This window comes from Anopheles moucheti, chromosome 3, assembly GCF_943734755.1.
Source record: "Anopheles moucheti chromosome 3, idAnoMoucSN_F20_07, whole genome shotgun sequence".
NCBI lineage: Eukaryota > Metazoa > Arthropoda > Insecta > Diptera > Culicidae > Anopheles > Anopheles moucheti.
Window position 1 is genome coordinate 9443906 of NC_069141.1, and position 14737 is coordinate 9458642.

The 14737-nt window shown below is 45.6% G+C and overlaps 4 protein-coding genes across 5 annotated transcripts; 1 reads left to right on the forward strand and 3 right to left on the reverse strand.

Moving 5' to 3' along the window:
* Nucleotides 1–112: 112 nt before the first annotated feature.
* On the reverse strand, nucleotides 113–1426 carry LOC128304625 (uncharacterized). The gene is made up of 4 exons (XM_053041831.1): nucleotides 1245–1426; nucleotides 866–1000; nucleotides 458–788; nucleotides 113–391 (listed from the first exon to the last, which is right to left on the reverse strand). The coding sequence occupies exons 1-4, from the start codon at nucleotides 1312–1314 to the stop codon at nucleotides 121–123; spliced, it is 807 nt and encodes a 268-aa protein (XP_052897791.1). The 5' UTR covers nucleotides 1315–1426; the 3' UTR covers nucleotides 113–120.
* Nucleotides 1427–3783: 2357 nt separating this feature from the next.
* Nucleotides 3784–12599, reverse strand: LOC128301751 (WD repeat-containing protein 7). 2 transcript variants are annotated; one of them, XM_053038371.1, is made up of 14 exons: nucleotides 12446–12599; nucleotides 11378–12354; nucleotides 11068–11310; nucleotides 10786–11006; nucleotides 10371–10705; nucleotides 10139–10299; nucleotides 9896–9990; nucleotides 9763–9829; nucleotides 9426–9494; nucleotides 8865–8963; nucleotides 7502–7656; nucleotides 6026–7417; nucleotides 5705–5831; nucleotides 3784–5571 (listed from the first exon to the last, which is right to left on the reverse strand). In XM_053038371.1, exons 1-14 carry the CDS (start codon nucleotides 12580–12582, stop codon nucleotides 5228–5230), a joined length of 4422 nt encoding a protein of 1473 aa, XP_052894331.1. In that variant the 5' UTR covers nucleotides 12583–12599; the 3' UTR covers nucleotides 3784–5227. The 2 variants fall into 2 exon arrangements, with proteins under 2 accessions (XP_052894331.1, XP_052894332.1); XM_053038372.1 differs by lacking the exon at nucleotides 9426–9494 and having other exon boundaries at nucleotides 8871–8963.
* Nucleotides 8118–8773, forward strand: LOC128301752 (uncharacterized). The gene is made up of 3 exons (XM_053038373.1): nucleotides 8118–8306; nucleotides 8386–8506; nucleotides 8565–8773. The coding sequence occupies exons 1-3, from the start codon at nucleotides 8247–8249 to the stop codon at nucleotides 8687–8689; spliced, it is 306 nt and encodes a 101-aa protein (XP_052894333.1). The 5' UTR covers nucleotides 8118–8246; the 3' UTR covers nucleotides 8690–8773.
* Nucleotides 12600–13186: 587 nt separating the features above from the next.
* LOC128303951 (cyclin-K) lies at nucleotides 13187–14511 on the reverse strand. Its single transcript, XM_053041056.1, has 2 exons — nucleotides 13596–14511; nucleotides 13187–13520 (listed from the first exon to the last, which is right to left on the reverse strand). The coding sequence occupies exons 1-2, from the start codon at nucleotides 14442–14444 to the stop codon at nucleotides 13239–13241; spliced, it is 1131 nt and encodes a 376-aa protein (XP_052897016.1). The 5' UTR covers nucleotides 14445–14511; the 3' UTR covers nucleotides 13187–13238.
* Nucleotides 14512–14737: the final 226 nt, after the last annotated feature.

The following is a 14737-nucleotide window of genomic DNA, read 5'->3' on the forward strand; positions in this document are numbered from 1 at the left end:
AGAGGCGTACGGTTGTGATTTATTGTTGTGTAACACTGTAGCAACCTGTCTACACACGTTGGTGAAATATAACTTACTATGTACTAATACTATTGCAATACTTATGCGCCCCGCTCACGCTTACTCTTCCTCCTCTTCCTTCTTATCACTTTCGCCCTCGGCGGCAGGGGATGTTTCCGTTTCCGTTGCACCTTCGGCCGGTTTCTGTACGCGATTCACCGACAGACCGAGCCAGTTCGAAATCATGGCAATGCCTTCGTCCGTCGATTCGCTCACTGCCGCCAGAATGTCCGCGGTGGAAAGATTGTCCAGTAGCGACAGTGCGGAAGTACTGTTGCCTGTTGCCGGTTTCTCTTCGACTGCTGCTGCCGGAGCGGATGTATTTTCCTCACTTGAAGGAACGAAAAAGAAATTAGCACCCCCAAACAATGTCTTCCGCATGGGCAGCAACACGTACCTTTCGCTAGGAATTTGTTCCTTAATCTGCTCCTCAGCCGATTTAATCACCTCCATGCCCTTCGGTCCCATCCGCAAGCAACCAAGTGGCAGCTCCATCTGCACGTCACCGAGCAGCATCGGCTCGAGCTGGAGGCAACCGCGCAGTCCTTCGTCCGTTGGAAGCAACTCACTGAAGCGCGCACACATTTGTGCCAGGCTGGAAAACACATTCAGGCAGGTTGGTGGTGGATCTGGGCCCTTCACGCGCTGGCTGAGCAGTACGCTATCGCCGTAGGATATATTCAGCGCGATACCCTCTTCGGCGGAAAGATACTTTAGCCGAACGCAGCCTACAAGAAACATTTGGGAAGAATGAGTTATGATTGTATTTTAATCGGATGTTTAGGGGCTTCGGGCTTATTCGTACCAAGGCCACCGAGATCGATAAGGGTCATGTTGAAGTCGATGCAGCAGAGACAGGACGGTCCATTACACAGGCAGTTGCTCGCATCGACTTCCTCCTCTTTGGCTCCCGCATCGTTGGTTACGAGCGCCAGATAATCTGCAACAATAGGAAACAATCACAACTTAAGCTTTCTCCTAATCATTTTAAGATTAATTTTACTTTCTATAAAGAACTTTAACAAGCTAAAACGAAGAGTACAGCCTTCAATTTCTATGAAGGTTTTGAGGCAGGTATTTTTAAATTAATATAAGGAAAATGTGAGCCAAATTAAGCAAACAAAGCATTTTGTTCATATTTGGATTAGTCATATCTTGCTGATTACAACACGGAACACACTTACCCAGTATACTGGCAGAGAGAGCGGCAGAGCATAAATAGGTCAGTAAGAGGAACAACAACAGCTTCTTCATTGTGTTTCCGAGCGTGTTTCGTGTTTCCTTTGGTCCGTCTGTCTGCTCGGGGTTTGTGTTGTATTTGCCTCTTAAGACTTGGTTCTCTTCGGCTGCTTAAACACTCGTACGCATTCAACGGCACCCGTCGTACGGTTCCAGCACCTTCTATCAAAGCCGTCACCCACTCGTCACCCACCCGTCACCCAAAGCCCGCTTCTTCGGGTCAATGTTACACACGCTGGTCAAGTTCACACTTTCACTCGCGTAAACAGTCAATATTTACGCACTCTTTGCGTAGACGATACCGCAACAACACGGGATAATTTCTACAAATTGTGCAAAATTTACACCTCTACTTGGGAAATTGGGAACTTATGACGCACCGGGTCTCACCAGGGCCTATCCGCGCCTTTGGGTTTGCGATCGAGAGAAATTGGAGAAATGAACCGATTGGTTTGCCGTCCGTAACACGACTGCGACTAACCCGTTCCATGGCCCGACCGGGAAAGCTTTTTACCTTCTCCTGCTACTCCCACGGTGCCTTTCCCGAAAGATGACGAGATGAAATGATGCGATAGCAAACGAAGAAAGAAGTGGAGTTGAGCACAACGCACACACCGAGAAGGAAAAAAACGAGCTATGCAACGCGACATTAAAGGGGCGGAATGAGTGTGAATGGCGTGTGCGCGGGGAGAACCCAACAAGGACCGGTACCGGCACGAGTGCAACAGTCACGAATGAAATTCATTCACTGGCCCGACGATGGTCGACCGGGTTCGTCGCTGGTAGAACTAGTGCGCCGAGCATTCAAGTTATTCGACACATACGAGGAGACGCGACTTTTCCTTCGAGGTTAACACCCTTTTCGTCCGAACCGGACGACTGTGGAGTTGGTAGAGAACCAAGGGTGATGAAGATGCGCACGTAATTTTCATTGAGTGTCACCGAGCGGGCTGTACAAATTATGTGATAATTTGTATATGTCTTCAGATACTCGCAATGGTTATTCACTATTGTTCCTTGTGGTCTTTTTGAAGTTCGTAGCATCTTCAAAACTGAGCGAAAAATTAAAAAGAATTATGAACACAGGTATGATTCGACCAACACTTAAAATATTTACCTTCAGATCACAGTTACCATCGATCTTTGGCCGTCAATTCTTCTTCAAGGACTAATTATCGTGCTGGCATTGACTTTGGGTGTGTTTGGCTTTCCTTTTTCCTTCGCGAGCGAGCAATCAGCTGTGGATTGAAAGGGTGCATTTTGACTGGATAAAAAGGTTCGTGCACGTTCGTGCCAGCCCTGACCTACCCCAGAATGTGAAATTTAGGTCGAATTGCAGTCTCCGTGGGTCGTGATTTTGTGTATTTTTGCCATTAGTTTCTTGCTTCGTAGAGAGGTGACTGTGGTTTGTGACCCCTTCCGTTGCATACACAGCGTCCCACAGGAAAGCACCATCTCAAATCTTAAGTGCATTGCGGGTGTTGCTCCATTTTCATCCATGCTCCGAAAGGGGAAATCTCTTTCGAAAAGTTCGCTGGACGTTCCCTTCGGCATCATGTCATCACTTACCTCTGGTTGGTTAATCCCCAAAGATTTCAGATATCAAGGCAAATAATCATTTCATCCACACGAATGGGAGGAGTTCGAGAGTATCTCTGAAAGACAGTTCTGAAAGACAAAAACATTAAAATTGGGTCATAAAATATATGTAAATCAAATCTCACGGATAATCTTACGATCCACCATCGAGAATCTCGCGTAACAGCAGCCTGTCCCTCGGCAGTAAAAGCTTCACGTTTCGGGCGAATCAAATCGTAAAAGAGAAGGAAATGGAACAGTTTATGGAACGCACGCCCAACACCAGAGCGGGCTCATCTGCGGATAACTGCTAATTGATTTCATTTCTAATCATCATTCCCGCGCCCAGCCAATGGAATGGGTCGGCGCCTAGCGTTACTAATTCCGATCGAACCTGCCTGCTGCGATCGTCACAATCACCCGCTAAGGAAACGCATTTCAAGCGTGACGAATCTTTGCCGAATGCGCGCGGTCACATGCATTCGCAATCAGTTTCGAAACACACAAATTCGTCCGTCAAAGTAGGCGAGAGCACTGTAATCATGTGTCGTGAAGCTGAGCAAACAATGCAAAGCACCGTCGGTAGATGCGCATGAAACATTGGCGATGGAAAACTGTCAACCACATTTTAAGCGTAACAAAGTACACAACAGTGAAAGTGGATACGTTTCTTTGTAACGCGATTAGTACTTCCAACCAGGTATTGTATTGTCTGTTCGTTTCATAGATTTATTAGTTTAGTTTTTAATCGATATATACTTTGCAAATATGCTAACAAATAAATTACACAGATTCTTATATATTATTGCGTGTATTTTTGTGGGTGTGTATATCTATGTATATATATATATATATACTCGGTAGAGAGTAATACTTTCAACATGGGTATGCTAACCGGTCACCATGACCGTGTAGGAATCAGAATCGCAACACTTCTTGGGGAAGAGGGTATAACATTCGATTAAGTTAGTAGTTTGTTGGTGTGTTTTTTTTTTATTTAGCATTTAATAAATTTGCGATATTAACTACATCTTGCGTAAGATTAACGGAAAACAGTAACTAGTACCACTATCACTACCATTGCTACTACTAAACAACATGAAGCAAACGAAACAGTAAGATAGCGCCGTCAGCCAGTCTTTTCTTAAGTATAATAAACATATCCGCCCGCCAGAGGTCACTGCCATTAATACTTTGCGTCGCTGCTTTTTTCTTCCCTTCTTTCCAATCTGAATGCGCAAAATAGGGAGGAAGCGCAAAAGATTGGCCACAGACAAGACAAGACCAGAAGGAAAACAAAAAGCAAGCATCCGTCCCTCGATGGCATGGCATGATTTAGGTCACCGGTCACCCTCAGAGTAGGGGGCACCCGATTCTCAGCCGGATCAACGGACGACAGAATCTTGCGGATCCCAGTCGCTTCAGGGATCATCACGGGCAGCAAACAGGAAACATCGGTTCGGCTGTTTCGAACGATTCTTTCAAATAATCTAGGTCAGCTAGAGAAGAAGATCAAGATCGACACACAGAAAACCATCCCGAAGCAACATTCGACCGCTACGGTTCGGTTATCCCCCAAATCGGAAGATTAAAATCCGTCCCTGCTACCCCCATTGCCGTCGCTGTCCAGTGCTAATTTGCATAATTATATAAGTTTATCGCGTCATAATTGGAATCAGTGGAGAGTTCTCATCCGTAGTTTGCCATTCACCAATTCCAAGCTTGACCGATCATGCTTTGCGCAAAAAAAGAAAAAGATAACAGAACCGGCCTCCATCACTAAGGGGGGGAGATTAGATGGTACAGAAAAGGGTGGGGAGTCGAAATGACAAGGGAAACAGTTTCCCGCTGCCAAATTCTGAACCCATTTAGTTAATGCAACTCCCGAAGGAGGGTATCATCCAATTCATCGGGCGTCTCGAACCGGGACACCTTTCACGACGCACGACATGTTGCTATTTCTCATGGTTGACCTTACTTCACTGCAACTACGTCTTTTCCAGTGAAGGATGACGAAGCATATTATTGTAGCCATCTGCTTCTTCTGGAGCCGATGACCTTAGATATCTTGCGGTTTGCCCACTGACGATGTAATACTGTTTGCTCGTCAAGATTGATAGCAATTCCAACTGATACAACTTATCATTAGGCGAGGGAGCATCTTACCAACAACTCAACAAATATGCCACAAGCAAAATATACACAATCTGATTGGCAAATGGAAATGAGTAAAATAATATCCCAACGTTTAAGTGCACGCAGTAACGATTTAACCAACCGAAGCAAAACTGTGTTAAGAGATGGGACGAATGATGAGCTACAATGATGGGCGACCAGAACTCTTTCCGCTTTACACGTTGAACCGCGTCTCGGAACCATCGGCCAGCATCAGCGTCACGGTACGGTTGTTGATCCAGATCAGCTTCGCCAGCCGCATCGGGTTGAGCCGTCCAATGTCCGGTATCGGAGCGGTTGAGTAACCCTTGATGCAGCGGGTTTGCGACTGTCCGAGCCCAAACATACCAGCACTCGTTTGCCAGAAGGAGAGCCGATTTTCGGTGCAGGAATAGCTGACCAGAAATTTACCGTCCGGGCTGAACGCGAGCGCGGTGACCGGTTTCGTGTGGGCCGGTATCATCTGGCATTTGTTTTGCCGCAGCTCGTAGATCGCTAAGTGACCGTTGCTCGCGCCGACTGGGTGGATTTTGGGACGGCATAAAGAACGGAAATATTTCGAACGGTTTTGCAAAAATTAATACAAAGTTTTAGTAATTGTGGAAGCGAGTTTTAGTACAAAGGAAAACAAAATTATGTCGAATCAACTTACCGGCAATACGGCGCGAGGCGCTACAGTGTGAAACTTGATTGAATTTGCACATCAGCGGACTAACCTCGGCCAATCCTTTGTTTTTAAGATCTCCAGAGTCAACGCAGTGTAGCGTTATATCCATAACCTGGTAGAATAAATAATGTTTAAAAATAAACTAATTAATAAATGTTTTAAACATACAAACAAGACAACACAGATAATGATATTAAAACTTCCCACAAATGCTCGTCAATGATTCATACTCGAGTGTGTACAGAGTGGCCGAGACAATATACGAGAAAGTATACGACCAAGCCCTCTCCCGATCTTCCCACTTACCTCCACTAGCAGATTAGCGATCTCCGTCTGCATCTTATCGATGAGCATTTCGACACACTGCAGTATCTCCCGCTTCGCCCGATGAAGCACCGACTGCGTAATGGGAACGCTTATCGCTTGCGCATTCTGCTGCATCGTGTTGTAGCGCGCTACTTCGCGCGCCATCGTCGTGATGAAGGCGGCCGGCCGTGCGGTCGCAATCAGGCGCAGCGCATGCCGCGCGGTCCGGCAGGCGTCCGCCTGCGGTGTCAGCGGCAGCTTATAGTTCAGGCTCGGTATTAACCGGTTCGAATCGCAACACATCTCGAGTAGCCCGAGCAGCACCTTGCTGACGTCGATGTACGGCTCCCAGACGGTGAAACCTCGCCCGATCAAATCAATTGCCGCCCGGCGCAATGGTGTGTAAGCGGGCAGCTTTTGTGTTGCCGGCGCGAGCAGCAGATGCGTCAGCGCCATCGAGGTGGAACGGGCTAGATTATTGTTGCCAATACCGAAACCCTCGACGACGGAACTTTTGCGACGGTTTTCATTGTTGCGCTTACCGTCGGTGGCGGAAATATCCTGACCGAATTCGGCTCCGATCACACCGAGCAGCACGACCGCGGTCGTTTGTTTGCGCTTCAGTTCGGCTAGGCTGGACGGTTTCCGCACCACTTCTTCCTCCTCTTCCGATTCTTCTTCGTGCTCCAGGCCGGGCTGACCGGTAGGGCTTGATGTGGGAGAACCTGCGTTCGATTGGCCCGTATTAGGTGCCTGCTGCACGATCGGTTCGGTGTGCGTGTACATGGGCAGATATTGGGCCCAGCTTTCAACGAGCTGTTTGCGGCCCTTTTTCCCCATTCGACCCAACTCGCCGAGTAGCAGCTGTTGCGCTGCTTCCCGGATTTCCAAACAGTGATGCTGCCACCTTCGTGCCATCATCTCCACCTGCGGACGCTTGAAGTTGTTCGCATCCAGCGCATCGATCTTCTCCGGCAGCAGGAAACAATGATGCGTGGACAGCAAACTCCAGCCCTGCTTTATCTGGGCCTGCTGTTGGGTGAACGCTTCCTCCTGCTCCTCCTCATTGCTCCAGGTGGCGCGCGTTGACTGACGGTGCAGCTTCCGGGCACGCTCCTGCTCCGGTATGAACGTGGCCATATTCATCGACATCAGCGTGTTCGACATGGCTACCATCGCTAGCAGATGGTTCGAGGTAAGCGTCGTGCTGAGTTCCCAGTGCAGCCGGGCGGTAAACAACTTCGTCAACCCCTCCCGCCGGAACTGTTCCGGCGTCAGCGCAACCGTCTTTAGCTCGTCGGGCGTCGAGTTGATAACGATATTGTTTTGCCAGGTCGGCAACAGCAACGACATATAGCCACCCTTGGAAAGCACTCCGAACGACACGGGAATCTATCGAAAAATAACAAAAGTATGGACGGGTTAGTACATATTAGAATGTGAGAATGTTGCTTGAAAGGGGTTTCTTTCACTTACCATGGGACGCAACAGACCGAGCTGCGTTTCACAAACTTTGTCCAAATGGGGATCGAGTCCCCAGGAGTGGATTAACGACAGCAGCAACTGTGCTACCTCCATCACGTGGGTAGCTTCCATGCGGGGTGCAATTTTCTTCGTAATGTCCGAGGAATCTGGAAATTGAAAACAAATATTAAATCTGTTTGCGCACGTTCGCTGGTCGCACGAGCCACGAGTAATGGGGGTACGGCTATTTGCACAGTGTGATTAATGTTGTGTCTTGCATTCCGATCAGTTCACAGTCATCAGCAAATGCTTAGACAAAAGGAATTTTTCGAAGAAATGATTATAATTTTTATTTATTTATTTTTTTAGGATGTCGGCTTTTCGTCGTTCTTTCAAGATTGCAATTTCAGACCTATTTTATACCATAATACCTCCCCCCAAAACCTTCTCCCAACACCCGCAGGAGTGAGAGATTTTTTTGTTATTGCGAATCACTATTTACTTGCATTCGACTTCACGTGTTCTTATCAGTATAGAATTCAGCGGCGCAACCATTCGCTCCGTATTTATAAGTACAATCTGCACAAACCGGACCACACTATTTGTCTTCCAATCAATCAGTACGGGCGGTGTTGTGATCTGTTGACACAGCGGAATCGGAAAACTAACGCGCAGTATATAAAAACGAAGAGTTTAGACTTTGAAGTTACACAGTACGCCCAGAACGTAGCGAAGTGCACAAGAACTCGACAGCATAATGGCAACCAAAGTGATCGTTATCGCTTTCCTGTGTGCCGCCCTGGTTGCGGTTGTACAGGTTAGACTGCGTTCAACGTAATCGTGTAGAACAAGTTCTTATAAAAAATTGCTTCTCATTTTATGTTCCTTTCACGCAGAGTGCTCCACAATATTCGCAAGGTGAGGAGCCCACCTATGATGAGGATGATGATTTGAACGAACCTGTAAAGGCACATTCGAATGCCGATCCGTCCGCAAGTGATGAAGAGTTTGATCCCAGTAAGTACTTAAGTGAATGTACAAAATCAACTGGTACATTATCAATCTGCCCTACTAGGCCTTCTGACCGATGATTTTGCTAACGCGCCCGACCCCGGAAGACGCCCCCACTTCCTTGAGCAGGACAAGGAAAGCCAACAACCTTCCAATTCGGATTCGTCATCGGCATCAGCTGAACAATAGTGAAATCGTACCATAAGTGGAGTCAGATAAGACTCATATAAAATATATACGCATCAATAAAATTACGGAACCGGTATTACAGTCTACAAATCTATGCCTTTTTCGAAAAGACCAGACCGCAAAGCTAACATGCACGTACACATACAACAAACACACATCCATTACTCGGACTTACCCTTACCGGTTTCTCCGACGTTTTTCACAACGCTATCCAGCTTTGCTTGCACCTTCGTGTGAACATTCTCTGCGCCTTCCTTCATTTTGGCAAGGATTCCTTTACGTTTCGCAGGAAAGAAGACGCACAAGGAAATTAATAATTGTTGGTGCAGTGTAAACAACTAAATATATCAAAAAACGATCAGAAAACAAAAGTCCTACTTATAACTATACAATTATTGGGAGAAAACATTCCATGTTATATTATTAAATAGTGAGAAGGACAAATAAACAAAAGAGGGGAACAAAATATCTACGCTTCCATTATGCATAATCACTCAATACGCAATCAAGAATAATTTGTAGCTCGTAATAATCCAATTTGCAATTAATTTGGAAATTAAAGAAAGGGGACATGTTGCAACAAGTCGGATATGGTAGATAGAATGAATTAAAGTTAAATCATAAATAAGTATCGATTTACAAAACAAATGAGTCATAAAAAACGCACACAGGTTCTGCAACACTTGCAAAAGCAGCGAAGCTACACAATGCTATCAAACGTGAAATGTTAACAAACCATGTTTATCTTTCTCTTTCAGTATTTTCTCCATGTCGCCAGCCTTATTTTTAACACGCCCAAAGAAATCTTTCGATACGGATTGCGTGCGGTTTGGTGTGATTGATTTGGAGGTACACAAAGGAGGGTAGTTGTTTTTATGTGCATTTTTTTGTAATATAAATTCAATAAAGCAGCATGGAAGAAGAAATAGAGAAGAGAATATCATCATATATAACACTCTAATATAACCCCTTTGTACAATACATTACAAAGGGAAACGTTAATTTCGTCGAATACTAAACCGAATATTCAAATGGGTTTAAAGCGCACTCAAAAAGATATCACGAAAACATACCTGATATTTTCTTTCCTGCATCCGAAGCATGGTTATCAGTACCCGTAGGGATTAATAATCCTTCAGCCTACAAAGAAGAGTATATTTCATTATATATAAGGCCAATCTGTAAACCGCTTTCCCGACTGCGAACCTCTAAAGTGTTGGGACTCATAGCGGCGTACTCTTCCGCGTGCAGTTCAAATATTAATCCCTCGATGTCGAAGAACAGAATGTGGCTCTCCGCGTCTAAAACAGGAAAGAAGAGATATGATGCAAATTCATGCAATATGCATTTTAAAGGATTGATTTTGAAGATATTTAATTGAAACCAAGCCAAATGTTTAATCATATATATCAATCCATTTTCCTAGTATACACAGAACAAACTACATACCCTTTGGGTTAGTGCGAAGGCCTTGTATAATCAAGGGGCTGCTACGGTTCTTCATTAAAAAGTCACCATGCTGATTGTTGTGTGCATGAAGTTGCTGAAGCTGATGAATGCCGCGTTGGGTTGCATGACGTATCGCGTTAATGTTACGATGTCTCAAACCACTGTTCAGACAAGATCCAAATTATAGTATTCCTTTTGTATCATAGAGAACAATTCAACACCATTCACATACCGGAAGAAATGAACGGCAGGGTTGGCAAGTCCCATTTCGGAAGTTGACCCAGTGCTGCTTCCAGTTTCGCCACTATTCTCATCACACGCATTCAGAACCTCTTCCGCTAGAATGCCGTGCAGCACCCGATCTAGATGTCCCGTTTCCATCTGCCACACATACACCGTACCGTCGGAACAGCCAACGATAAGGAAATCATCCAGTGGGCGCCATTTGATGGAAATTACGGGGAACAGATGGCGACTCGCAAGCGTTACACATTTGCGCTCCTGCAAACTAAGCAGCGTTACCGAATGGTCCGATGCCACCGAACAGATGCACTTGAGGATGCGAGGCTAAACATGAGAAAACAGTTGAAATTACAATTTCCATCACAGCAGGCAATGATAATCGTATTCTTTAGCGTAGTACTTACACTGCACGTTGGTGGTGGTACCAACAGTTGAGTAATTTCTCCCGCGTGTACACAAAATCTGTGAATCAGTGATCCACTGTAAAGATCCCACAGACAGACGGCAAAATCCACACCACCGGATACGAGATGCGATTTATCGTATCGCGAATGTGCCAACGAAGGACAGAGTAAGCAATTCACCCTTCCACTGTGGCCATTCAGGATTTGATGCGGTGGCCAATCTGAAATAGCAACATCCAATATGAGAAATCGTTTCCATACGTGTAATCTTTGCTAACTAACCACTAAACTGCTGGTGATTCCCGTGCAGCAGATGCAACATTACTGTCTGGGTAGCCGGCACAATAATGATGCTGCCGTCCTCTCTACCCACCACTAGACGGCTTTGTTGCGGCAGGTAAATGCTAGCGGTAAGCTTGATCAGTGGCTCACTATTTTGGTACAACTGGTCCAATATTCCCACCGGTAGTGGATTCATCTTATTCCACGCTTCAAGCAACGACGTACAGATAGTAGATTCCAACGCTGAAATATAACATGTTTTTTGGTGTACAAACAATCATTTAAATAATCCCTCATAGCCTATACTTACATGCAGGATGTTGCTTTTGCGCTTGAATGTGTTTAATTTGCTCCATCGAAATATCGGGCACAGCCCAGATATTAACGTATCCTTCCGAATCACCGCGCAGCAGATACTTTTGCGTTTTGCCACTCCGATTCGACGTGACTAGCTTCATGGTCGGAGGACAGGACAGTGGTTTTTCGCCCGTTTGCGACAAAATGCAGTACAGAAAGGGTGAATCCTTACCAACGGACGGACCGTGGAAATCTTTATTGTCAGGGATACTGTTCGCTGGCAGACGGAACAAATATCCTTTACCTTCATCCGACCACAGAATGACACGATCGTTTGACAGGAAATCACCACCCATCCACCGTTCGCCCGACGGTGAAATCACACTGCACAGTACGGTAAAATCTCCAGCGTCGTATATCTGCCAATACTTCGCACACACAATCAACACCGTGCGCTGGTTCTGCGAGCAGCAGTTCATTGTTATCGCATTCAGGCAGCGTATCTGCTTGGATTCATTCTCGTAAATTGGTTCCGAGTACTTGTTTTCGTTGCCGAGCAGTGTCCACACCTTCACTGTACCGGTGGTGGTAATTGCCAACACAACGTCGTCCTTCCGCTTGGAAGGTCGTAGCACGTGCAGAGCAGAAATCCAATCCGGATTCACCTTAGAACTCAAACAAAATAGTACCTCCAGACTGAACGGATCCATTACCATGATTTCCGCGTAGTAGCCATTGCAAAAGAGCCGAATATCATCACAGTTGGCCATGTGGTACGCCTGAATGTTGGTGTGCACCTGTGGCATCTTGATGCTTTCCGTGCACTTTCCGTCCACCAAATCCCACGTGCACATCTCTCCGTTTTCTGACGAGCTAACCAGGAAGTTGTTGTCCTGAATAATGGACGCTCTCGTGAGGCACAGAACCGGTGCCGTATGGCCTACCAAAAGACATCGTGGGGTCATTTGGAGCGTCTCCGGGTCCACTTGCCTGGAAGAGAGAGAGAGAGAGAGAGAGAGAAAGAAAATCCAATTACCTTTGAGGGGCCTTGATCGTTAACACGCATTGCACGTCTCATTACCATAAACAAATTTGCCCATCGTAGCAACCAGTCGCAAGGATTTTCTGGTCCCGTGACAGAAACACACTCGACACGCAGTGTGTTGGTGTGTTCGGCCCCCAAAGTACCACGGGCACAACGAGATTGGTATTTAGCATGTTGGCTTGTTGCCTTTTCCCACTGCTCTATTGGTTTTGGGGTTTTGCGTATTATGAAAAAGGTGCTTTGAAATTTGTCGCTTTTTGTTGTTTTTGCACCAAATCACGGGATTACACTGTTTTCAAATGCATTATTTACAAATCAGCTGTCAATGTGTAACGCCTTGCAATGGTATGTGTGAGTGCGTGTATTGTTTTTATTGATTGGGCTGGCACTGCACAAGAGAACTATTCCTTTTTTCTCGCGAAACTATGAACTTGTGCATGCAACTAATATGATTTCAGCTGCACAAACCACTCTGCTACACGCAGTTGCGATGTACTATGCGAAAATATACACTTTTCTCAGCAGAAATCGTGATTTTCTTCGCGTCGAAAATCCTCCGTCCCGAACTACTGATAAGAAAATTTTCACTTTGACACCTGTCATCGGATTCGATGTCGAGACAAACGGCCGAGACGTTGATGTTTGCAGATTTTTCGAAACTCGCACGCAACTTGAAATGAATGGAATTTTCAAAACTACCTATTGAAAAATTAATTTAAACAAAACCATACCCGTGTAAACCAAATGAGTTATACTAGATTTTTGCAAATTAAGTAGATGTATTTTTACATATCGAATATTGTTGAGTGCTACCCACTTCCAAATCTCGCTACTGCGGAGGGTAGTACGTATTCCTTCCCGGAGGCAGCCCAGGAGGGTAGTATTTGTTTGCATTCGGGTGTTGATAGTGTTGCCACGTTTGGGGTGGTTGTGGTGGCATCGCTGGCGGCATCGTTCCGTATGGTGGCGGTGGTCCATGGCTTTGGGGCAGTAAGGGTGGCACTGGATGCATCGGATATGGAGGATACGGATAGTGTGGGTTCTCGGTTGTGATATGCTTTGGAATGGGATTTGCTTCCACCTCCGTTGGGGGTAAAGGCAGCATTGGATTCTGGGAGAAAACGACAAGAAGATCAATTTTAGGACAATTAAATACTTCAACCGTTCAACTACAACAGCATCATACCTTGATTGCGATGTTGGGAGAATTTTTGCTTGTTATCGGCGATATATTTGCACGCTTCATCGGTGGCGATGCTTTGCTGGGTGGGAGTTGGGGTGGACTTTTCGAAGGGGCACTTTCCGCCTGGGATGATTGGTACAGGTCTAACACTTGATGGCATATCTCCTCCAGCATTTCCAACGTCACATCTTGTACAAACATGTCCCACCATTTTAAATGCTCCGGTTTCTTGCCTACCCAATCGACTACCGTGAATTTGCTTAGCTTGCTGGCCAGATAAATCAGTGCCACAGCAATAATTTCAGGTTCCCACTGAATCGAAACCGTGCTGCAAAGTGAATCGTTCACAAAGTTCCACGCCATCTGCACCATCTTCTGTAGCTTTGCCGAATCACCCTTCAAACATTTGGCGTATTTCACCAGGAACGTGTACGGATGTTCTACCTGCAGGTCGAACTTGATCGTTTGGAGCAGAATTCTTTCCAGCGTCATTACCTCTTCCTTCGGGTCATCTCCAAACGATTGAAATTTCTCATCAGCCAGAAGTCCGCGTGCTGTTTTGATGATGTCTTTACACTTCTTTGGCGTTTCCTCGACTTTGCCGGCCAGAAACAAGCAGCAGCTGGCCGTTACAAAGCGCGGAAAAGTTCGGAACGAGTGAAACATGTAGAACCGATGGAAGTAAACAACGCCTGTAGCCACGGTATTGTGTCCTAAGCTCATTGATGCTCCCGCTTGCGTGATGAAACGTGCACCCTCTTTCCGGTATCGTCTTTCGGTGTCGTAGTCAATTCCATCCTTTGCCGAAGGCGTATTCCTCAGATCCTTTTTATCGTAATACCAATTTGGCATCGTTGCGGAGTAGAATATTACAGGCACACTTTATTTAACCACCGGAGAGTTATTTACGGGAAAAACCTCTTTGTAAACAATCCAATGACAGTGGGGCACCCTTTGACAGTTGACTCGAACAGTGAGAACAGGGTGTCATGGATAATTATCCATATTAATATTAATACACAAAATACATGTCTCGAATACATGTTTTAATATGAAAAAAATGGTTGACTTAAATGTTTAATTAAATCCTCTTCAGAGCGTAACGATTCGAAACCCTTCTAAAGACCAAAAATTAACACAGTTTC

Coding starts and splice junctions, on each gene's coding strand:
- LOC128304625 (XM_053041831.1), bottom strand. CDS start 1,314: ATGAAGAAGCTGTTGTTGTTCCTCTTACTGACCTATTTATGCTCTGCC. Junction 1,001..1,244: donor TCTCTCTGCCAGTATACTGG/GTAAGTGTGTTC, acceptor CTATTGTTGCAG/ATTATCTGGCGCTCGTAACC. Junction 392..457: donor GAACAAATTCCTAGCGAAAG/GTACGTGTTGCT, acceptor CGTTCCTTCAAG/TGAGGAAAATACATCCGCTC.
- LOC128301751 (XM_053038371.1), bottom strand. CDS start 12,582: ATGCTAAATACCAATCTCGTTGTGCCCGTGGTACTTTGGGGGCCGAAC. Junction 11,311..11,377: donor GCAAAAGCAACATCCTGCAT/GTAAGTATAGGC, acceptor GTTATATTTCAG/CGTTGGAATCTACTATCTGT. Junction 10,706..10,785: donor TACCACCACCAACGTGCAGT/GTAAGTACTACG, acceptor TCTCATGTTTAG/CCTCGCATCCTCAAGTGCAT.
- LOC128301752 (XM_053038373.1), top strand. CDS start 8,247: ATGGCAACCAAAGTGATCGTTATCGCTTTCCTGTGTGCCGCCCTGGTT. Junction 8,307..8,385: donor CCCTGGTTGCGGTTGTACAG/GTTAGACTGCGT, acceptor CCTTTCACGCAG/AGTGCTCCACAATATTCGCA. Junction 8,507..8,564: donor TGATGAAGAGTTTGATCCCA/GTAAGTACTTAA, acceptor CTGCCCTACTAG/GCCTTCTGACCGATGATTTT.
- LOC128303951 (XM_053041056.1), bottom strand. CDS start 14,444: ATGCCAAATTGGTATTACGATAAAAAGGATCTGAGGAATACGCCTTCG. Junction 13,521..13,595: donor CTCCCAACATCGCAATCAAG/GTATGATGCTGT, acceptor GTTTTCTCCCAG/AATCCAATGCTGCCTTTACC.